At 52.4% G+C, this 24,212-nt stretch overlaps 1 protein-coding gene across 1 annotated transcript; it reads right to left on the reverse strand.

Annotated features, from left to right (window-relative positions):
• Window positions 1-19,948: 19,948 nt before the first annotated feature.
• Window positions 19,949-21,265, reverse strand: LOC123186703 (cationic peroxidase SPC4). The gene has a single exon (XM_044598419.1). The coding sequence runs from the start codon at window positions 21,211-21,213 to the stop codon at window positions 20,188-20,190; it is 1,026 nt and encodes a 341-aa protein (XP_044454354.1). The 5' UTR covers window positions 21,214-21,265; the 3' UTR covers window positions 19,949-20,187.
• Window positions 21,266-24,212: the final 2,947 nt, after the last annotated feature.

The raw sequence follows: 24,212 nt of genomic DNA on the forward strand, positions 1-24,212 counted from the left end.
CCAGCCACTGCGGATGAGGGGTCACGCGAATGCCGTGAAGATGGAGTACGACGAGCGCTACACGCCGTACTTTAGGAGAGCCCGACTACTTGGTTTCGTCCTGTAGTTCAAGCATCAGCCATCGGCGCTCATCCACGCAGCTCTCATGGCTTTGATTGACCGATGGCGACCCGAGACGCATAGTTTCCATGTGCCATGCACGGAGATGACGGTGGTGACCCACCAGGATTAGGGGATGATCACTGCCCTACCGATCGAGGGTCATGCACTCACCGAGTGAGTGGTGAGGACCAACTGGCAGCAGAGGGTTACCACCCTCATCGACGACTGCCCTGACTCTAAGGGTAGCTGGACATCCGGTGTATCGCTGCCCTGGCTCCTGAAGAACCGGAAGAAATGTCTGGTAAATGCCGATCAAGGTGCGGTGAAGCAGTACGCAAGGGCCTACCTGTGGTACCTTCTCACAGAGGTCGTGTTGCCAGATTACTCCGGGAACTCTGCCCTCTGGTCGTATCTCTTCTCCTTTGCCGACTGGGATACGGGGTACAGTTGGGGGACCGCCTCTCTCGCCTACCTATACCGCTCGGTAAGAGAGTATGTCATTGCTTTTTATGAATGTATGCTCGATGATATTGTGTTATATCTGATCATCAGCTGTTGTTTTGTAGCTTGATGATGCAACCCAGAGGATGGAAGTTACTTCTAGTATGGGTGGATTTGTGTGGGCCCTCTTCATTTGGATGTGGGAGCGACTGTCGGTGGGGCGTCCGGAGAAGTTACGAATACATCCATGGGATGCGTATGGCGAAGATGGCAACTATACTCGACACCTGAACGTAGCTTACGAGTGGGACATTGTGGGTCTCTACATGGGCACATCCAAGGCTTTGTACAAGTCCTTCACCAACGAGATGGAAGCTTTGACAACTTGGTAGGTGCATGAACTAGCTCACCTTTCTCTTTAACGCCACTTTCATCGGGAACTTGCAAATGTTTGAGTAATAGGTAAACTGGTGGCCGTATCATGATCGAGATTGGGGGTTCGAGCTGAACGTGTTGTGCGAGGAGGACAACGGTCTTTGGCGGTGCATGGTGCCCATGATATGTGTGTACGCGGTCGAGTGGCACTTGCACACCGTGTGGCCAGGCAGTTTGGGATCTACCAGCATACACCACAGGGCATGCCGAACGATACCGGTGGCCACGAACTCCACTTGTGAGTGCATTGTTCTCTGTTACCATGATTTCGTTTGCGTTTGACCTTCTTATGATGTTTTTTGTTGTTTATGCATTGTAGGTTCAGCCAGCAGAAAAATCAGTCGATCACAGACTGGGGAGAGCAGCATATATCTTTTGTGATGGAGTGGAACCGGCGCAGGTGGCGTAAAGATGGGGAGAGGCGAGTGACTGACTGGGATGAGTACGCCCAACACATGAGGTGGTATGACGATGGCCAGAAGCATCGCCTTCGTCTCAAGCCTCGGTGGACAACAGAAGATATCGCGGAGCTGGAGATGGATGTCCACAAGGAAGAGGCCTACCAGGCCAGCATCAGAGACATGAGTGGATTTAGGGAGTTTGCACCCCTGATCAACAGAGTGGTAAGTTGTGTTCTTCTGTCTTGAATCGGCGGTTGTATGTAGTTCATTTTATTCATCATTGTGACTCACTTATGCCTTCGCAGTCCGGCGAGCTGAACAGATGCATCTTTGATGGCTTGGATGCACTAGGTCGTGCCCCCTGGAACGGAGATTCTGAGAATAGCATGAGGGAGACGATGAAGGTAACATTTCAGCCGCCTAGAAATACCCTGTGTTCTTGTTCATTTGCAATCATAAATCTGATCGGTATTATGTCCTTGTTTCATTGTGAGCGCAGAAGTTCATGAAGCATTGTCGCAAGCTGGTAGGCCTGCTTGGGTGTGTTGGCTCGGTTGAAGCTCATGATCTTGTAGCCACACAGGGTAACATCGCTTCATCAAGCCATGCTGCCTCATCATCTAGGTTGGTTGGCAAGGAGGAGGAGGAGGAGGAGGAGGGGGGGGGGGAGGACGAGGATGACGAGGAGGAGGAGGCCCATGAAGAAGAAAAGGAGGAGAAGAGCAATGGGGAGGAGTACGATGAAGATTACGTACCTCCACCAACTCAACCATCTCAACTTCCGAAGAGGAATCAGCCAAAGAAGGATTGGCAGAGTCCATCCCCATTCCAGAAATCGATTCCTTGAGGAGGGCACAAGAAGAAGCCTGATGAGACTCGTTCTAAGAAGAACGATGACCATACCTCCAAGAGGGGAAGAAGCAAGTAATTGCGGTCTTGTTGAACCGTTTGTTGGCTTTGCGAACTACTTGCGTTAGTTGGGGTTGTCAAACTATGTGGACAAATTTGCTATCTGTGAAACTATGTGGAACTGTTTGATATTTGCTATGTGGAACCTTTATTAATATGTGAGCTCATATTTGGCTAGTTATGAAACTATGTGAAACTACTCGAGTGTGATACATGTTATATTGTGTGAGCTCTGCATGTTTAAGGTTCTTAAATATATATTATACTGTATTCTTTGCTGTGATAAAACTTCACAAAAGAAACAATCACTAAAACTTGCAAATATGCAAAACCATAGGACCCTACCACCAAGCCCCCTGGTGGTAGGATATCACCACCTACTGCCAGGGATCTACGGTTTTCAGTTACAGCAAGTTTGCAACACAAAACCCCCACGATCCTACCACCAGGGGCTCGGCGGTAGGGTCCCATAACCTACCGCCAAGGTCTGTGGCGGTAGGGTGGTGTGCTGGCCGTTAGGTGACGGCTGTGGGCCGTCTATGCTACCGCCAGTACCCTTGGCGGTAGGTTGCCTGACCTACTGCCGAGCCCTGTGGCGGTAGCAAAAGGGTCGGATTTCAAAAAAAATGAAACAGAGACCAGATCTCGAATTTCTATGCTAAAAGGGTCAAAACACGAAATTTTGTCGTTGGGCTTTAATTTGGGCAATGATATACGTGACGGATCTCCATCAACGCAATGCTTGCATGGACCATCAACTTTTAGTCACAAGTCACAACTTATCTTTGGGTTGTAAGATGGGCAAAGAAGAAAGCTTTTCTATCCACTGAAGGCTAAATTTCGTGTTTTGACCCTTTCGAAGAAGTTGTTTGAAATATGACCCTAGTTTAAAAAAATTGGGATCTGACCCTTGTCCTACCGCCAGGGGTATGGCGGTAGGATATAGCAGCCTACCGCCAAGGCCCCTGGCGGTAAGAAATTTGACCACGTCAGTGCAACGCATCCCTACCACCACAGGGGATGACGGTAGCATGTGTAACCCTACCGCCAAAGTCCCCGGCGGTAGGTGCGCACACGCAGTGTGTCTGAAACTTAGAATTTTTTTGCGATAGGGCGTGCAACCCTACCGTCAGGGACCTCGGCGGTAGGCTGTTATACCCTATCGTCATGCCCCTTAATGGTAGGAAAAGGGTTAAATCCCAAAATTTTTGCAAACTAGGGTCAGATCTTGAACAATTTCTTCAAAAGAGTGAAAACACAAAATTTTGCCTCAACTGAATCACGCATCAAGATTCATGGCCAAAAGTGCTACCGCCTACGGAGTAGCGTAGGAGTACGTTGCCCACATGGCATGGGCAGAAAGCAAGAACGTAAGTCTGTCTTGTGGCCACCCAATTTACTCGGTCGGGCTGCACGTACTGCATGCTGTGAAATGAGTTGGCCGCAGTTCTGTGAAAATAACTTGTCTAGGAGTTGGCCGTTCAGTTAATTTCCACGTGAATTGAGTAGTCCAAGTGATACTAGCTAATTAACCACCGACCCGCCGTTCATCAGTTTGAAGGGAGAAAAAGGTGAGCATAGCCATCTTCTTGCATGTGTAGGGGATAACAGTCTACCGTCGAGGTTCATCCACCCATCAACCTCGACGACATGCATAGGCAGCATATAGCCGTCCGCGACACACGCACACACCATGTGCTCGTGCACGTTACTAGTACTGCTTGGTATCCATCGCTTAGAGCATCTCCAACAGCCGCGCTATATAAGCACTGCGCTAAAAAATCAGTGTTTTTTGCACGCACTACCGCTCCGGGCGCTCCAGCGGAGGCGTAAAAATCGCGCGCACGGCATATCTAGTTCAGCGCGCGGGCCGAAACGCCACCGCGGGCCGCTTATTTGCTGCGCCCGCTCCCGCGCGCTGGACTCTCGAGCGCTCGCTCGCAACTCCACCTACCCCATTCATCTACGCCGCCGCTGCCGCCCGCGCTGCCCGGCGACCGTTCCGGCGCTTCCCTGTCCTATCCCCGCGCCGCGGCGGCTTCCTCCGCCTCCTTGTAGTCACCGCCGCCCCTCGCGCGCAGCGGTCCTCCGACGAACAGCGCTCGGCCGCTTGCTGCCACTCGGCGCCCGCAAGGTGTTCGACAAAACGCCCGCAAGGTATGTATTGCTCAAACTTCATGAATTTGATGCATGTTGATTGTAGTTTTTATAGCCTAGTATTCACATTGTAGATGAGTTCGTCGTACGATTCTTCTGAAGAAGAATTTGATATGGAAGAGGAGGAGGATATTGCAATGATCCTACCTATGCACATCAATAAAAAACCGAAGCATGGTGGTTCAGTTATGGGTCGGCAGACAATTTGGAGGGATAGGATCGATGCCCATAACAGATTGATGAGGCACTATTTCATGAAGAATCCCACATACCCGGAGTCATACTTTCGTCGCCGGTTTAGGATGAGCACTGAGTTATTCAGGCGCATTGCCGACAAACTAGCGAGCCATGACTGCTTTTTTCAGCAAAGGAGGAATGCCGCCGGAGAGCTCGAGCATATCACCTTTTAGAAGGTGACAGCCGCTTTGCGTCTGTTGGCATACGGTATCCCGTCTGATCTAGTTGATGATCACTTGGCTATGGGTGAGAGCCAAGCCATTATGTGTGTCAAGCGCTTCGCAGTCGGAATTGTGCAAGTGTTTGGCCAGGAGTATTTGAGATCTCCCAATGCTGAAGACGCAGCAAGGCTATTGGAGATGAACAAAGCTCACGACTCCCCAGGTATGCTTGGCTCTATAGATTGTATGCATTGGAGTTTCAATAAATTGTCCAAAGGCATGGGCAATTCCACGGCCAAAAAAAGGGTTCCACTATAATCCTTGAAGCGGTGGCCGATCAAGAGATTTGGATTTGGCATGCTTTCTTTGGAATGTCTGGATCTTTGAGTGACATCAATGTTGTCAACCGGTCACCACTGATGAATAAGATTGCAAATGGTAATTTGCCATCGGTGCACTTTGTAGCAAATGGCCGTACATACAACTATGGCTATTATCTTGCCGATGACATCTACCCAAAGTGGCAAACATTTGTGAAGCCGTTGAAAAAACCGGAAGGTTAGAAAAATCTTGATTTCCACAATGCTCAAGCGACGGCTGTCATGGTTCTAACTCTGACAGTGATGTAGGGAGGTATGTATGGAGAGGCTAGATCTCAGCTATTGGGAAGTTGTAAACACACCAAGATGTACGAGTTCAGGCCCTTCGCGGAGGAAGTAACAGCCCTACGTCTCGGTGCCCGGAGGCGGTCGACTGGATTACTGGTGTGTGAATAACAGGGGTGCGAACCCTTCATACTAAGGAGGGGGTGGCTTATATAGATTTCGCCGGCCCTTTCCTGCCCTCAGTAATGCAGGGTTTAAGGTACATTTAAGGTTGGGCGTTACTGGTAACGCCCCTAATAGAGTGCTACAATGACCATAAAGACTACTTAATAGCCGACCGTTTGCCTGCGGAGTGACTTCAGATCTCCTGGCGGTTGAGTGGCTAGCATCATGGTCGAGTGGTAGCTTCTTGGTCGAGTGTCTTGAACCCGTCGAGTGAGATACCTTCAAGTCGATTGAAAGGTGACTTCTTCTAGGGATGTCCTTGGGTAGGGCTCTTTGGACGGGTCCGTGCCCCTACCCTAGGTACATAGTTTCATCATTAGCCCCCGAATGGATCGAGGTTAGAGTGGGGAAAGAGTTGGGGATCTTCCCGGCTGGTTCTTTGGGCTACACGAGTGCCTCGTTTTGGGCCAATCATCACGGATGACGTTATCAACCTCTTTCAGTCGCCTTGATCCATTCCAGGCCTATCGTCGAGTGAATTTCTTTACTTGTGACATACTAAGCGCCGGCGCGATCGGGGTCTCCTGTTTTGACAAGTTGTTCTGTGGCCCGCGGATGTCACAGGATTCAGATTTTGGGAAGCGCGCGGGACGGGAGCGGCCGTAGTAATCGAAAGCGATAAAGCGGAAGCTCCTCGATCCTCGCGTCACCTTTTTCGCCATGTACTGCGCGCGCGTCTGCTGCGGGATTTGACTGGATAGCCTGGGCCTACCAGTCAGCCACTCGGAAGCGGCCCCTTATAAGTTGCCGGCTCGGGGTTTCCAAACAGTGCGCTCCCTTCTGCTTTATTCTTCCTCTCTCCCTTTGCAAGTCCTTCCGCCACCTCCGTTCTTACCCTAGCGCCGCAAGCCCGTTCGAGATTTCACCGGCGACGATGGTGAAGGGCAAGACGACTGCTCTGGAGCGCGCGAAGAAGGCGGCGGCGGCGGGGAAAGGGAAGAGGTCTGCTTGGGGTGGATCTTCCTCTAGGACCGCTCTGCCCAAAGGTTGGATCCAGGGCGACTGGATGCTGTTGGTGCTCCGGCAAGAGGATCTCGATGACATGGTCGAGGGGGGAGTCATTCCCCACGAAGCCGCGCGTCTTCCGGAGGGAGAGATCGAACCTCGACCCCGCGAGGGTGAGTGCGTGCTCCTAGCCACCCACATCAACCGAGGGTTTTCTCTGCCGCCCCATCCTTTTCTCCGGAGCTTCTTGAACTTCTTCGGAGTGCAGCTCCACCACTTTACTCCCAACTCCATTGTATACCTTGCCACTTTCATTTCCATGTGTGAGGCTTTCTTGGGTTGCCGCCCCCATTGGGGACTTTTCAAGCACATCTTTACCTGCCGTTCTCAATCGGTCAAGAAGGCCAAGTCGAGTGACGAGAGGACGCAGGTGATCCAGTTGTGTGGGGGCTTGGCGATCCAGACGAGGGGGAAGAGCTGTTTTCCATCCATTACTTTCCTGGAGTCGGTCCGTGGTTGGCAGGCGACCTGGTTCTACTGTCAGGACCAGGCGACCCCAGGACAGTCGACTGGCCTTCCTCCTTTCTCCCTCGGCCGAGCTGAAAAACCCGCTTCTCTGAAAGTGACGCCGGAGGAAAGGGCCCAAGTCAAAGTGTTGGCCGGTCGAGTGGTCGAGCTTGTCCGTGAGGGTGTGACTGGGATGGACCTGCTGGAGGTCTTCCTCCAGAGGCGCATCCAACCGCTCCAGGCCCGTGACCACCCGATGTGGTTGTACTCGGGTCTCGATGACACCACTCGGATCCACCCGGAGGAGGTCACCAACGAGATGCTGGAGGGGTGGCTGTCGAGCATCACGGGGAACAAAGACAACCCCCGAGGAGCCAGGAGGGTAACTCCACTGGACAACTCGTATGAAGTGGACCAGGTATGTCTTTATGCTCCCGACTGAAATCTTGTTTTCTGCATTGGTCTTCTTTGAGTTGGTCGATTGACTTTCGTCTTGTCTATTGCTTTCCAGGCGACCACCGAGATGTACTCGACGCCCAACGGGGCTCAGGAGCCAACTGAGGAAGGGGAGGCGAGCGGAGGTGAGAGTGGGGACGACCAAGGCGAGTGGGAGTCCGACGGTGAAGGAGAGGGAGACGACAACATCGACTCCAGCGAAGAGGAGGAGGAGGAGGTCGAACCCCCTCGCCCAGAGGGGCGGTCCAATCACACACACGACCCAGCGCAGGAACGTGGCAAGGCGACTGCTTCTGTTGGGCAGTTGTCGAAACGCCCTCGGACCTCTTCTCCTACGCCGACTGGGAAGGTTCCCAAGCACCCACGCACGACGCTGTCCAAGCCGCCCAAGGCTCTGCCCAAGATGAAGATAGCTGTCCCTACCATTTCCGGGTAATAATAAAACTTGCTTTCCTTCGTCGACCATGGACAGATCCTTGGTCGATTCATTGAGCCAACTGACTGACTTTCAAGATTTGCAGCGCTGCTACTTCTGAGGTCTCCGCCAAGGACGACGACCAAGAGATGGAGGATGCTGTTACCTCCAACCCTGGTACGATTACTGACGTTCTGCTTTGAGTCGGCTGATCATTTATTGCAACTCTGGTCGATTGAATGTTTCTCTTGCAGCCCCTCCTCATGTTATCGACCTTCCAGATGACGACGACAATGAACCGCTGAGAATGAGGAGGAACAAGAGATCGTCGGCTGACAAGACCCGCAACCTGCTCCGGCGTCTGAGGCCATGGCTCGGGATGGTGGTGACACCACTCGGGCTTCTGTGACTTTCGTCATTCCTCTGACGAGCGTGCGGCCTTCAGCGTCGACTGCGGATCCACCTTCGCTTTTTGCTGCGTACCCCGTCCCTGAGGACCAAGCGACTGCTGCAAAGGAGGCTATACGCCAGGCAGGGATCATGATGGAGCAAGTGAAGATGGCTCGGGAGGCCAGCCAAGCAGCCTATGACGCGAGTTCGGCTCTTCAGAGCAACGTCCAGGTCAGTCGACTCAACACTTGGTCTGTTATGATATGCTGTTTGAAGAGTCTCTTTTCCGAAGATCTTTTGTATCTGTATCTGTACACCCACTGGGTGTGTCTGCCAATCCTTAGATGAGTGGGGGCACGCTAAGTGCACCCACTAGATGTAGTCCCCGAGACTACGGTGGACTGCTGGCAGTCGACTGTAGTCTTTACATTGTGTTGCTGTAGCTGTATTTTTTCACTCAGTTTGGTCGGGCCAGGTCGAGTGGAACTTTTTCTCCCTTTCTCTTTGTTTTTTTGGTCGAACCAGTGGGGGCACGCTGAGTGCACCCACTGGGTGTAGTCCCCGAGACTACTGTCGAATGTTTTTGATTCGGCTGTGGTCTTAGAAACGTCATCATTGTCTCTTAGTTACTCGGAAGCAACTTATCTTGGACGTCTGTCGACTGATTTTTCTTTTTATAGAAATCTTGCGAACTTGTAGCTCGCTATACTGAGTTGGAGAATCAGCAGATCCAGCTCAACCTTAACTTGAAGCTTGCTCAGGAGATTTTGAAGAAGGCGCAAGAAGAAGCAAAAGGTATGGCTGGTGAGGTTCTCCATTCTTAATGGGTGGCTTTTCTTTCTTGTCCATTCTTGATGTTGGTTCCACTCGACGCGCCGCAGATAAACTAGAGGAAGCTCTGAAGAAGAAGGATCAAGACCTTGCAGAGGCACAGAAGGAGGCCTCGAGCAAAATGAAGCTCGCAGAAGAGAAGCTGGCTTCGGTCGGAACTCTTGAACAGGAGAACTTCAGACTGAAAGACAGCTAATCGAGATGCCAGTCGACTGAAGAAAGAAAAGATGGCTCTACACGACAAGGCGGGTGAGCTGGCGGGGAAGGTAAAAGATCTAGAGGCTTATCTCGGTGGACTCGCCAAGAAGCTGTTCGTCATGCTCGAAGGTAATTATTCCAACCCGGCTGTCTTGTAGTTGCCGAGCCCGCGTACGGCCACTGTCTTATTCTTGAATCGTGTTTGCAGAAATCTGCCAGAGCTTCGAAGAGGAAACCAGTCGAGTGGAGCCAGGCTTGGATCCCGCCAATTCTCTCGTGAAGGACGAGGCTGCTATGAACGTGCTCCGACTGGAGTCTCGTGTTACCAGCGTTGTTGATTATCTTGCTCGGCTGAAGGTTGCGATGTCGCGGATCGACACATCACTCTGGCCCGGAACGACACTTCAGAACGACCTCGAGTCCCTGATGGTCCGACTGAATGAAGTCCCGGGTCGAGTGGCGGAATGGAAGAAATCTTCTGCTAGATGTGGTGCTGATGTCGCTCTGTCTCTGGTCCGCGTCCATTGCAAGGAGGCGCGAGAAGAAAAGCTGGCCGCCATCCAAGTTGCCAATACCAGGAAGCACAACTTTCAGGACTTCATGGAGACTTTTATTGCTGCTGCCACTCGTATTGCAGACGGGATCGACTTGGACGAGTTCGTCGCCCCTTCCAGTCCTCCTCCTGAGGAATGAAAAACTTTTATGCTTCACTTTAAATTTGCCTCGGAATGCCGAGTGGATTTGTAACCGTTAAACTCCGCCGAGCCGAGGGCTTGAGTACTTTGATCTGAGGTCTGGGACATTTTAGGCTTTATCTGATCTTGATTTCTCGTTTGAATATCTTCATGGTTTGATTCGTCGAGTGGATCTTGATCTTCACTCGGAATAACCTAGTATTTGCGGCGCAGCTCCGAAGGGGAAGGTAGCAGTCGACTCGCGGATTGGGTTGTGTCTTGTACTTAGGCGAGCACTGGGATGCAGCTAAGCCTCCGAGTGGGAGGTTTGCTCTCCACTCGGTAGGATTTTTAAACACTTAGGCGAGCGCTGGGCTGCAGCTAAGCCCCCGAGTGGGAGGTTTGCTCTCCACTCGGTAGGATTTTTTCAAACTTAGGCGAGTGTCTGACTGCAGCTAAGTCTCTTAGTGGGAGAACTTAGGTGAGTGCTGGACTGCGGCTAAGCCCCCGAGTGGGAGGTTCGCTCTCCACTCGGTAGGAATTTTTTTTCAAACTTAGGCGAGTACTGACTGCAGCTAAGTCTCTTAGTGGGAGAACTTAGGCGAGTACTGGACTGCAGCTAAGCCTCCGAGTGGGAGGTTTGCTCTCCACTCGGTAGGATTTTTGAACACATAGGCAAGCACTAGGCTGCGGCTAAGCCCCCGAGTGGGAGGTTTGCTCTCCACTCGGTAGGATTTTTTCAAACTTAGGCGAGCGTCTGACTGCAGCTAAGTCTCTTAGTGGGAGAACTTAGGCGAGTGCTGGACTACGGCTAAGCCCCCGAGTGGGAGGTTCGCTCTCCACTCAGTAGGATTTTTTTTTCAAACTTAGGCGAGTGCTGACTGCAGCTAAGTCTCTTAGTGGGAGAACTTAGGCGAGTACTGGACTGCAGCTAAGCCTCCGAGTGGGAGGTTTGCTCTCCACTCGGTAGGATTTTTGAACACTTAGGCAAGCACTGGGCTGCAGCTAAGCCCCCGAGTGGGAGGTTTGCTCTCCACTCGGTAGGATTTTTTCAAACTTAGGTGAGTGCTGACTGCAGCTAAGTCTCTTAGTGGGAGAACTTAGGCGAGTACTGGACTGCAGCTAAGCCTCCGAGTGGGAGGTTTGCTCTCCACTCGGTAGGATTTTTGAACACTTAGGCAAGCACTGGGCTGCAGCTAAGCCCCCGAGTGGGAGGTTTGCTCTCCACTCGGTAGGATTTTTTCAAACTTAGGCGAGTGCTGACTGCAGCTAAGTCTCTTAGTGGGAGAACTTAGGCGAGTACTGGATTGCAGCTAAGCCTCCAAGTGGGAGGTTTGCTCTCCACTCGGTAGGATTTTTGAACACTTAGGCAAGAACTGGGCTGCAGCTAAGCCCCCGAGTGGGAGGTTTGCTCTCCACTCGGTAGGATTTTTTCAAACTTAGGCGAGCGCTGGGCTGCAGCTAAGCCTCCGAGTGGGAGTCTGGCTCTCCACTCGGTAGGATTTTTCGGACTTAGGCGAAACGGATTCGCAGCTAAGTCACCCACTGGGGGATTTCGTAAGCAAACAGAAGTGACAGCAATTATTGGGACACTCTTGTCTTTGATAAAAATAAACTGCAGAAATTTTTCTTATCACATCTCGTCCAAGGGAGAACTCAAGTGTAAAAGGGGTGGAGTAGTTCCGCATTCCAAGCTCGTGGCTCGTCGATCTGGCGATCAACATTGTAGAGGTGATACGCCCATTGTGGAGGACTTTGGTGACGATGAAGGGGCCTTCCCAAGTAGGAGCAAGCTTGTGTGGTTTCTGTTGATCCACTCGGAGGACCAAATTTCCTTCTTGGAAGGCTCGACTCTTCACATTCCGGGTGTGGAATCGACGCAAGTCTTGCTGATAAATGGTTGATCTAATCATGGCCATCTCCCTCTCTTCTTCTAGGAGGTCGACTGCGTCTTGCCGGGCCTGTTCTGCTTCATCTTCGGTGTAAAGCTTGACTCGGGGCGCATTGTGAAGAAGATCACTTGGCAGAACTGCTTCGGCTCCATAAACCAGAAAGAATGGAGTTCTTCCAGTCGACCGGTTAGGGGTGGTCCTCAATCCCCACAGAACTGACGGAAGCTCGTCGACCCAAGCACCTGCCGCGTGCTTGAGATCACGCATCAGTCGAGGCTTTAGTCCTTTGAGACTCAGACCATTTTCTCTTTTAGCTTGTCCATTCGACTGGGGATGGGCGACCGATGTCTAGTCGACTTGAGTGCCTTGAGAGGCGCAAAAAGCTTTGAACTTGTCCGAATCGAAGTTTGAAAGAATTGAAGTGATGATGCTATGCGGGACTCCATATCTGAATGTTAGCCCTTTGACGAAACTGATAGCAGTGCAAGCATCAAGATTCTTGATAGGCTTAGCTTCAATCCATTTGGTAAACTTGTCGACTGCCACAAGCACATGAGTGAAACCATTTCTGCCTGTTCTTAGTGGACCAACCATGTCTAGTCCCCAGACAGAAAAGGGCCAGACGAGTGGAATGGTCTTCAGGGCTGATGCAGGCTTGTGTGACATGTTGGAGTAGAACTGGCACCCTCCACACTTGTCGACTATCTCTTTTGCTATCTCATTTGCTCTAGGCCAGTAAAATCCCACTCGGTATGCTTTAGCCACAATGGTCCGAGAGGACGCATGGTGACCACAGGTCCCCGAGTGGATATCATCAAGGATTATCAGACCCTCTTCTGGTGTTATGCACTTCTGACCAATTCCAGTCGCGCTTTTTCTATACAATTGCCCCTTTATGACTGTGAAGGCCTTGGATCGGCGGACGATCTGTCGAGCCTCTTCCTCGTCCTCTGGGAGTTCTTTCCTTAGGATATACGCGATGTACGGTATCGTCCAGTCGGGAGTGATTGCCAAGACTTCCATGATTAGGTCGACCACAGCAGGAACTTCGACTTCAGTCGGATCTGTGGCACTTTTCGGCTGCGGGGTTTCTTCTGTAAAAGGATCTTCTTGGACCGACGGCGAGTGAATGTGCTCCAGGAACATGTTGCTGGGAATGGCTTCTCTCTTGGAGTCTATCTTTGCCAAATCGTCAGCTGCCTGATTTTTCAGTCGAGGGATGTGATGAAGCTCCAACCCCTCGAATTTCTTTTCTAGCTTTCTCACTGCATTGCAATAACCAGTCATAGCCGGACTTCTGACGTCCCACTCCTTCATCACCTGATTAACCACCAAATCTGAGTCGCCATAGACCATGAGGCGACGGACGCCGAGTGAAATGGCCATGCGCAACCCGTACGAAAGTGCTTCATATTCTGCTTCATTATTGGAGGAATCGAAGTGAATCTGGAGAACATATCTGAGCTTATCTCCTCGGGGGGAGACTAGAACTACCCCAGCACCGGAACCATTCAGCATCTTAGATCCATCGAAGAACATGGTCCAGTGCTCCGAGTGAACTTGAGTCGGAAGTTGCTGTTCAATCCACTCGGCGATGAAATCTGCGATTGCTTGGGACTTGATAGCCTTCTTTGCTTCAAACTTGATATCTAAGGGAAGGAGTTCAATCGCCCACTTGGCCACTCGACCAGTTGCATCTCTGTTATGCAAAATCTCTGACAGTGGGGCGTCGCTGACGACTGTAATGGAGTGGTCAGAGAAGTAATGTGCAACCTTCTTCGTGGTCATGTAAATTCCATATACAAGCTTCTGATAGTGAGGGTATCTTTGTTTTGAAGGGGTCAAAACTTCAGACAGATAATAGACTGGGCGCTGAACTCTGAAGGCCTTTCCTTCTTCTTCCCGCTCGACCGTAAGTACTGTACTGACAACTTGTCCGGTGGCTGCAATGTAAAGCAGCAGAGGCTCTTTGCTGATTGGGGCAGCAAGCACCGGCTGGGTGGAGAGAAGAGCTTTGAGCTCTGCAAATGCTGGGTCAGCTTCTGGAGTCCACTCGAACTTGTTAGACTTCTTCATCAGTCGGTAAAGAGGCAACGCCTTTTCACCGAGACGAGAAATGAATCGACTTAGAGCAGCCAAGCAGCCTGTAAGCTTTTGGACATCGTGCACGCGTACAGGACGCTTCATCCGGAGTATGGTGCCAACTTTTTCAGGATTGGCATCGATCCCCCATTCGGAAACGAGAAAACCGAGTAACTTTCCACCTGGAACTCCGAACATGCACTTTGATGGATTGAGCTTGATATCATACCTCCTGAGGTTGGCAAAGGTTTCAGGAAGGTCAGCCCGCAGGTCGGAACCTTTCCGTGACTTGACCACAATATCATCCATGTATGCCTCCACATTCCGACTGATTTGAGTGAGTAGACACTTCTGAATCATTCTCATGAACGTGGCTCCGGCGTTCTTGAGGCCGAACGGCATGGTGACGTAACAGAAGCATCCGAATGAAGTGATGAAAGCTGTTTTGATCTCGTCGGGTCCATACAGACGGATCTGATGGTACCCGGAATAGGCATCTAGAAAAGACAATCTGTCGCACCCCGCAGTCGAGTCGACTATTTGGTCGATGCGAGGGAGAGGAAAATGATCTTTCGGGCAGGCCCGATTGATATGTTTGAAATCAATGCACATGCGAAGTGACTTGTCCTTCTTGGGGACCATGACGACATTGGCGAGCCACTCGGAGTGGTAAATCTCTCGGATGAACTCCGCTGCTAAGAGCCGAGCTACCTCCTCGCCAATGGCTTGCTTCTTCTGGACGGCGGACCGTCGAAGATGTTCCTTCATAGGCTTGAATTTTGGGTCGACTCGTAGACGGTGCTCAGCCAGCCCTCTGGGAACTCCAGGCATGTCAGAGGGCTTCCATGCGAAGATGTCCCAGTTCTCACGGAGGAGCTGGACGAGCGCTTCTTCCTATCTGGAGTCGAGCGTCGTTGAGATGTGAGTCGGGGCAGCATCGGGGTCGGTCGGGTGAATGTGGACTGGCTTTGTTTCACCGGACGACTGAAAAGCTGATTCTGAAGCAGGCTTCTTGGCTCGTAGCAATTCACTCGGATCGGCAGTCTTTTGGTACTCTTGTAGCTCGACCACTGCCATCTGAGCATCAACGATCTTTGAGCCTTTCTGAAAACACTCTTCTGCTTTCTTTCGGTTGCTTGTAACAGTGATTACACCTTTAGGGCCAAGCATCTTCAGTTTGAGGTACACGTAACATGGTCGAGCCATGAAGCGTGCGTAAGCTGGCCTGCCCAAAATGGCATGATAAGCACTTTGGAAGTCCACAACCTCGAATGTCAACTTTTCCTTGCGGTAATTCTTTGAATCATCAAAAACCACATCAAGAGCAATCTGGCCGAGTGATTCGGCTTTCTTGCCAGGAATGACTCCGTGGAAGCTCATGTTACTGGTACTTAGTCTGGGCATCGGAATGCCCATTCCTTTCAAAGTTTCGGCGTACAGTATGTTCAGGCCACTGCCACCATCCATCAGGACTTTGGTCAGTCGAGTGCCTTCGACAATTGGATCGACCACCAAAGCTTGCCTCCCAGGGGTGGCAATGTGCGTAGGGTGATCAGACTGGTCGAACGTGATGGCAGTCTGAGACCACTTCAGATAACTGGGTGTTGCCGGAGCAACCATATTCACCTCACGGTTAATGATTTTCAGTCGACTTTTGCTTTCGACATCAGCAAAAATCACCAGGGTGGAATTGACTTGGGGGTATCCATCGTCACTGTCTTCCTTGTCCTCGACTCTGTCCGACTCTTTTTCCTTATCCTTGGACTGTTTGCCTTAAAACTGCTGGATTAGGAGCCGGCACTGTCGAGTGGTATCCTTTGGGTAAATGAAATTACCCTCTTCATCTTTCTTGGTGTGGATGTGACATGGCAGATCCAAAACATCATTTCCATCTTGATCCTTAACTTTCTTGGGCTTCCAGGGGCCTTTGGGTTTTCCCTTGAAATTTCCCTGGATTGCGGCCAGGGCCTCCCCAGGGGCGGCTGGCTCGGCCTTCCGCTTCTGCTTCCGACTGGAATTGCCTCCGGTTTCCTGGGCGACTTCTTTCTGCTTGCCACTCCAGAGTCGATCTTCATCTTCTCCGTTAGCGTATTTGGTGGCAATTTCCATCATCCGATTCAGGGACATTTCTCCGGTCCGACCGAACTTCAGGTTCAACTCTCTGTTTTTGACGCCTTCTTTAAAGGCACAAACTGCTTGGTGATCCGGTACGTTCTCAACTGTGTGATGCAAAGTGATCCACCTCTGGATGTAATCCCTCAGAGTTTCACTCGGCTTCTGCATGCAAGACCGCAATTCTGTAAGGCCTGCGGGTCGCTTGCATGTTCCCTCAAAGGTTGTGACAAACACTCGAGAGAGATCCTCCCAAGTGTAGATGCTGCTGGGTGCTAACTGATTCAGCCACGCTCTGGCCGAGCCCTCTAACAGGAGAGGCAAATGCTTCATAGCCACCTCATCATTGCCACCGCCAATCTGTACAGCCACTCGGTAATCTTCGAGCCAAGTGTCAGGCTTAGACTCACCGGTGAACTTGCTGACTCCAGTCACCAACCGAAAGTTGGGAGGAATCACCGCGACCCTGATGGCTCGACTGAAACACTCTGGCCCTGAAACACGTATTCTGCTGCTGGCGGGTGCATCTCTGTTCTGGCCTTCCCGATGAGCCCTGTTCCTGTTAACCAAGCCTTGAACGAGGACAGATCTCGCGTCAAAGCCTGGGTCCCTGGGGTCAACGGGAATCCTCTGCCCAACGCTATGAGGGCGCCTATCATCTCGATGTCGAGGCGCATATGACCCACTCCTCGGGGGAGGGGTTGGCACTCGACGTCGATCATCACGATCGAATCGGTGATCATACTGCTCATTTCTTCTGTACTAATCATGCCGGTCGCCACGTCCCTCACGCCTCGGGGGCGACCGCGGGCTGTGAGCCGACTGGACTGTATCTGTTGCAACGGATCGACTGTGGATCCTATTCCGCGACTAAGAAACAGCGGAATTCTAGTTTCCCGCCGCCCGGAGCAACGCTCTGATCTGTAACAAGCCCCTGCCAGCCTCCGACTGGGAGGGCTGAATCGATTCTGCTATACGGGCCGCGGCGGTCAAATTCTGAACTGGGGTTCGGTATACCTGCGTCAACGGGAAGAGCTGGCGTCGACTAGACTCGGGAGCCCGCTGACGCGCTTGCTCGTCGAGTGCTCGCTGGAGATTCTCCAGTCGAGTGCGCTCGGCCAAATTAGCCAAGCGCGCGTCCTCCAAGGCTCGGGCCTCGGGGGACTCTCCGGCGATAGGAGTGCGGAGTGCGTCCGTGTTTCGGCGGCGAAGCTCCTCTCGCTGTAATGACGTGAGAGGTTCGGGGAGATACTCATCGTGGGGACGCGACGGGTCGCCCCCACCCGTGCCTCCATCAGCGCGAGGGAAATCGGGAGGACTGTGCGTTCCATCGACCGCCAGGATCTCAGCCGCTGGGTCGCTGTTGTCGCACTCGGATGCGGTCTCCGCGGAGCCAGTCGAACAGGCCGCAGAGGGATTCGTCGGGCTCGATTGCCGCGACTTGCGGGGCGGCCGACTGGCGAGCCACGGCGTGCCTCACCCACCTCTGAAGTCTCGACCGACCGGAGCGCTTGCGTCGGTGGGAGACAGAGCGGGGAGACGATAAGGGGGCCGACTGATACTGGGTCGACGGCTGCCGCAGGAGGACGCCATGAACGCATGCGCGGAAATGCGTCGCACCGCGGACGGGGAGCGCGTCAACGTCGAGTGGCGCCTCCTGAAGCCAGGCGGAGTCGTCGGCGATGAACGTGAGCGCGCCGAGGCGGATCTCGCGGCCCTCCACCAAAACTCCGCACGAAACCATGATCAAAGGGATCGGAAAAATCGCAACTTCTCCAATCAGGCGCTAAGATTCCGGCCCCACGGTGGGCGCCAACTGTCGTGGTTCTAACTCTGACAGTGATGTAGGGGGGTATGTATGGAGAGGCTAGATCTCAGCTATTGGGAAGTTGTAAACACACCAAGATGTACGAGTTCAGGCCCTTCGCGGAGGAAGTAAGAGCCCTACGTCTCGGTGCCCGGAGGCGGTCGACTGGATTACTGGCGTGTGAATAACAGGGGTGCGAACCCTTCATACTGAGGAGGGGGCGTGGCTTATATAGAGTTCGCCGGCCCTCTCCTGCCCTCAGTAATGCAGGGTTTAAGGTACATTTAAGGTTGGGCGTTACTGGTAACGCCCCTAATAGAGTGCTACAATGACCATAAAGACTACTTAATAGCCGACCGTTTGCCTGCGGAGTGACTTCAGATCTCCTAGCGGTCGAGTGGCTAGCATCATGGTCGAGTGGTAGCTTCTTGGTCGAGTGTCTTGAACCCGTCGAGTGAGATACCTTCAAGTCGATTGAAAGGTGACTTCTTCTAGGGATGTCCTTGGGTAGGGCTCTTTGGACGGGTCCGTGCCCCTACCCTAGGTACATAGTTTCATCAACGGCTAGAAAAGATGTGGAGAGAGCTTTTGGGGTTTTGCAAGCCCAATTCACTATTGTGAGAGGACCGGCTAGGTTTTGGGATCAAAAAATGCTTTGGTACATCATGCACGCTTGTGTGATCATGCACAACATGATCATCGAGAATAAGCGTGACCAAGATGTAAACGGAGGGCTGAAAGGGTGGCCCGTTTTGTTGACTCCTATCATGTCATTTGACGTCCCGCAGCGCTTGATGATCTTCAAAAGGATCTCATTGAGGAGTGGAGGGCATAGAATGGGCACAAAGAGCATCATGATTTGGGCGTTCGATATTGTATTGTTAAATAATTTGTTGTGTTATATTGAACTATTTATTGTATTAAACGATAAACTATTTGTTTGAGTTGTACTAACGAAATTGAACTATTTATAGTTGACTTATTTTGTCTGTGTTTGATCTTTTTGCTTGTGTTTGGAATGCATATGTTGTTTGTGCCAGAGTCGCGCGTGTTGCATTTTTACGCGCTGCTGGAGCCAGCGCTACCCGCCGCGTCAAACCAAGCGATGGGCGCGCGACAAAGTAGTTTTAGTGCGCGGCGCGTTCGGCATCTGTTGGAGCGTACAAATGTTTTACGCACTAAAATAGTTTTAATGTGTCATTGTAGCACTTTTACCGAGCTGGACCCAACATTAGTTTACCAGAAGCCCAAAAAAGCACGTAAAAAAACGCGCAGTGCAAATTATAAAGCGCGCGCAATTCGGCGCCTCAAATTTGCGGCTTCTAATAGCATTTTTTAGCGCGTGCCCATTTGTACGTGCACTATTTTACAGCTTATGCTGAAGCTGTCTGGCGCCCAAAATACCCGAATTTTAGTGCGCGGAGCAGTTTTTATGCGCCTGTTGAAGATGCTCTTAGTTTAGTTTTAGGTAAGAAGTTTTTTCCATTTCACAAAGACGTACTCCGCCAGTCGTTTCGAGAAACAAAGTAGGCAATTGCTGCTGGATAGATCTATCCATAGGACGGAGCAGCTCCGACCATTCTGTTTAGACTTGAGAAACCAAGGCTCTGGCTGGCGTGTCCATCTCTTTCGATTCTGGTCGACGTACGCCGGGCACCACTTGCATGCACTATATTCAGCACAGTGTGAAGGCCATGTGCACCACTTGCACAAGACTAGCCTAGCTTAGCTTTGACCAAACTAAACAATCGACCAGGACCCATTGCTAGACACAACCATGTTTTTTTTTTTGCGGGTGACAACACAATCATGGTTTCATGGGGTGATAAGACTATGTTTTTTTTTTTTTGCGATCAAGACTTTATGCATTTTGGTGTGAAGCTAGTTTGATACTGTAGATGCTAGTATTTTTCCTTAATGTCAAATTGGTGTGGAACTAGTTTGATTCTGGTCCAAAATTTCGAGGTTACGGTCACAAATATTTCGGTCAAATTTCATTGAAATGTTGAACCATGAGCAAGCAAGCACCTGGTCACTCGCTGATGAAGTCTCTATTACACTACAGAGCCAAAGCAGGAACACACACGCGCGAGCAGAAATTAACATCTGATGACATACACGAAGCCATGCACGTTGGTACGCACGTGCATGCTATCTAGCGCACGACCAGCAGCAAACGCACACACGCTAATCTGTCGATCGACATCAGGCAGAAGCCGCGAATCCCTCCTCCTCGCCGGCGTCGACGATGGTGTCGATGGCGCGCCGGGCGTTGCGGCTGAAGCAGCTGCGGCGGATCTCGCCGACGTTCCCGCCGGGCCTCGGCGCGGTGGCGAGCTTGGCCATGGACTTGGCGAACTGCGCGAAGAAGGCGTCCTTGCTCTGCGCGAACTGCCTCACGATGGGCGCCGTGGTGCGGTCCTTGATGAGCGCCATGTCGGAGGTGAACACGCCCTGGCTGTTCACCAGCGCCCTGTAGTACCCATTGTCGAACAGGTCGGGGGTCACCACGTCCAGGTTCTGTGGCCGGGGCGAGGGGGCGCTGCAGTTGGCCGCCAGCCTCCGGGAGAAGGTGTCGTCCATGCGCTGGGCCCGGTCGGCGAAGAACGGGCAGCCCGTCCTCCCGACGGTGTGGGCGCCGGAGAGCGCCACCAGGTCGGCGAGGTCGCGGAGGCCCTTGGCGCTGAAGGCGCGGGCGAGGGTGGTGACGCTGGCAGTTGCCGGCGACGGGAGGCCGTTGACGACGTTCGCCGACGCAGGGGCGAGGCTGTCGAACTGGCCCTGCGGCACGGTGTAGTTGGGGCCGCCGGAGAGCACGACGGCGTCGCGGGTGGCGAGCGCCGAGATGTCGGCGCACGACACGGTGGCGCCGCACGCCGCGTGCACCTTGGCGCGGATGTCCTCCACGAGCTGCAGCGCGCGCGGCTGCAGCGTGCTGTTGGGCCCCATGGCCTGCTCCGTGCCGCTGCCCTTGAGGTACACAGACGCGTCGCAGCCCTGTGGGAAGCAGTCGTGGAAGAAGATGCGGAGCAGGCCGGCGGCGAGCGCCACCTCACGCTGGAGCGCCGTCTGCACGGAGGACCGCACGATGCTCTCCAGCTGCGGGCACGTCGCCGAGTGGAAGCCGGTGCTGTCCAGAGGGGCGGACAGGGCTGGGGAGAGCAGAACGGCGACGGTAACGAAGGCCAGAACCAGTGAGCCTGCGCCGCCGCTGCTGCTCGCCATCGCCATAGTTGGTCAGGTGCGTGGGTGTGGACTGTGGAGTAAGCTAGCTAGCTAAGGCTAGGCGTGTGGCTTGCTCAAGTCTAGCGAAAATGGCCGTTATTTATAAGCTAAGCGGGAAACAACCAAGTGGAGATATTTGTCCAAATAATCCTAGCATGGATCACGCCAAGAATACTGAAAGGAAGTCAAAGATAAGCATGACAGTGAGATGTAGGACATAGTTGGGCTTTCTTTCCTTAAGACGGCTCTGCTCTAGTATTTGAAGATTCAAAGTAGTTACAGGGCAACAACCCAAAACAAATGCATGTTTCTACAAATTTTGGTTGCTTTGCATGACAACAAGTGAATTTGTACTGTGTTTCTTAAAAAAAGTGAATTTTGAAATTACCTTTTGCGGGAAAGTGACATTTGATATTGGCGAAGGATCCAATTTTGTTCTCCATATGTGATCAACTTTTATATATATGCCAATCCATATGGTTGTTATGCCATGTTAGTGAAAAGCAGGACCCACTGTCATAAGTATGCCTAACACATTGTAATCCACTAATGAGTGGTTTACGCAAAAAGTTTACGGTAGATCCGTGTTTTCTGCAGATATGTCCCTCAATGTGGTGCGTTGTTGCATTTTACTCTTGTAATACTATAGGGTGGTATGTGTCTATCAAGAATGTTTATCCAGAAGGTTGCTAAAGTCTTTCTTCCTCAATGATAATAATCTCCACTCTACTAATATCTCAACTCTCTCTTCCCCGCCAAAAACAAAAAGAATTTCAAGTCTCTCTACTTGACCAGATGATAGAGCAGACAACTAACATCTCATTATTATCCGCAAAAAAGAAAAAAAGTAACATGTCAATATATTCGTTGTGGTACCTTCAAAATAAAAATCGTTGTGGTAATCTAGAGCGGTACGCGTCTCCCAGGAAGGTTCCTAAAGTCCTTTGTTCAATCATAATATTCTCCACTCTCGCCTGAAAACTTCTAATAGACAGTAGTTTTTGTCCCAAACCATACGTATGTAACTATGTATGCTGGTCAAACTACACGGTCATTGCATTGCAAGTGGGTGAAGGGCACGCCTTCACACTGGTTTAGAGAAAGAATGGATAAGCCACATACGTATCGATCTGATTGAACAAATTGGCGAATATGCCATGATTCCAGCCGCGGTTGTTGGGCTATGTATCAGGCTCTAATATATCAAAGGGCCAGCGGCCGATCTTTATTAGATAGGAAGAAAAAGAAATACATGGCGGTTAGCAGTCTAGGTGAATTAAAACTGGAAACCAGAGTCTGACACACCCCAAATTAGAATGAGCCGGCCCTAAACACGGCAGAAACTGCCAGTGAGCTCGCTTGTAGCCTAGGTCAGCGATGTAGCCCGCTAAACGCCACACTGTTATGTCTTCTCGTAACAAATCTAAAACTCTTTCAGCACTGCTCGCCACCTGGTCGAAAACTCTGGAGTTCCTCTCTTTCCACAGCCTCCGGTGCATCAGAATTGTGACAGTGTCGAAGTTTCTGCGCATTGGCTTGGGTATGCCGGCCCTCGCACGCAGCCACCACTCCTCTATGCACAGAATCATCCGGTGTAGCGAATTGCGCCCCGGTCGAAGACTTGAACGTACACCACAGCTGCTGGAGAATCGATAGTGAACGAAGAGGTGTGTGCAATCTTGAGGCTCTGACAGACAAAGGGGGCAGGATGGGTTCGCTGGCCAACCTCTGCGCGCAAGGTTATCTGCCATTACATACTCGCCATAGACGACCAACCACATAAAAAACTTGCACCGTGGTGGTGCTTTGGATCTTCAGATTGGCTTGTTGCAAGCAAATCGAATATTTGGCTTGAACATCATCTTGTACGCACTATCGACCGAGAACTCTTGCTCCTTAGTGAGCTTCCAACGGGCCTGATCCCGCACACCTGGCCGCAGGCTTGTATAAGTGGCTAAGAGCATCTCCAGCCGCGCCTCTAGAAAGGCCTCCCTAGGTGTTTATTTCACGCCGGCGTAAAAAAATCAGTCTAGTCGCGTCCCAGGAGCCCGATTTTCGCTGGCCTGGACCGAATTTAGCGCCGACGGACCCAGACCGAACCCGGCGCGCTCGGGGGCGCCGGGGCGAGCGGTTTTGGCGCAAAAGAGCCGCGGGCCCGCCGCGTCAGCGACACCGCATGTCTTCTTCTCCGAACGCCTCGGTTTTCCGCGGGGAATCAATGGCAAGGCTGCCGCCGGTCAGCCTTACCATTGATTCCTCATGGGCGGCGCGTCATGGGGCGGCGCACCGACGCCTCCCCTCCCTCGCACGCGTACACACGGGGCGGCGCCGCTATATAAGCGGTGGCCTCCCTCGCCTCTGGCCACACCAGCCACACCAGCCCTAGCCCGCCCTCTACCTCTCCCGAGCGCCGCCGCCGAGCCCTTCCTCTCCCGAGCGCCGCCGCAGAGCCCTCCCTCTCCCTCCCTCCCTCTCCCGATGGCCGAGCGATTCCCCGAAGATGAGGCCGCGGCCAACGGCTTCGGCTGCCGCTCGCTCCGTGAACAGGAGTCTTGACTCCTGTTCCAGGCGAACATCCCAGCGCCGCCGGACATGCGCGCCGGGCCAACGGAGTGGAGACTCAGCAACGGGGGAGTGCCCATTTCCCCGTTGCCCGACGCCGTGGCGAAACCGGGCTAATTCGCCGACGAGGTCGACGTCGTGCGCGCCTCCCTCATCGACGCCCAACTCGCCCTTCCCGAGTACGCCGCCGACAACATAGCGGCGTGGACAGCGTACTTCCAGCACCAACAGCAACAGAGGATGGCGTCCACCAACAGCGCGCCGGTGGTAGCTGGACCGAAGAACGGCGGCGGACGCCGCCTGTGGTGGGGTGTCACAGGCCGCACCCTCGAGGGCGTTCTGACGTACCTCGAGGGCGGCAACGACCCGCCGTTGGCATACCCCCCCGGTGAGGGCGGCCGCCACGGCCACGGCTCAGCGCCGACTCGACGGGCAATGGTTGC

This window comes from Triticum aestivum, chromosome 2A (genome assembly GCF_018294505.1).
Source record: "Triticum aestivum cultivar Chinese Spring chromosome 2A, IWGSC CS RefSeq v2.1, whole genome shotgun sequence".
NCBI lineage: Eukaryota > Viridiplantae > Streptophyta > Magnoliopsida > Poales > Poaceae > Triticum > Triticum aestivum.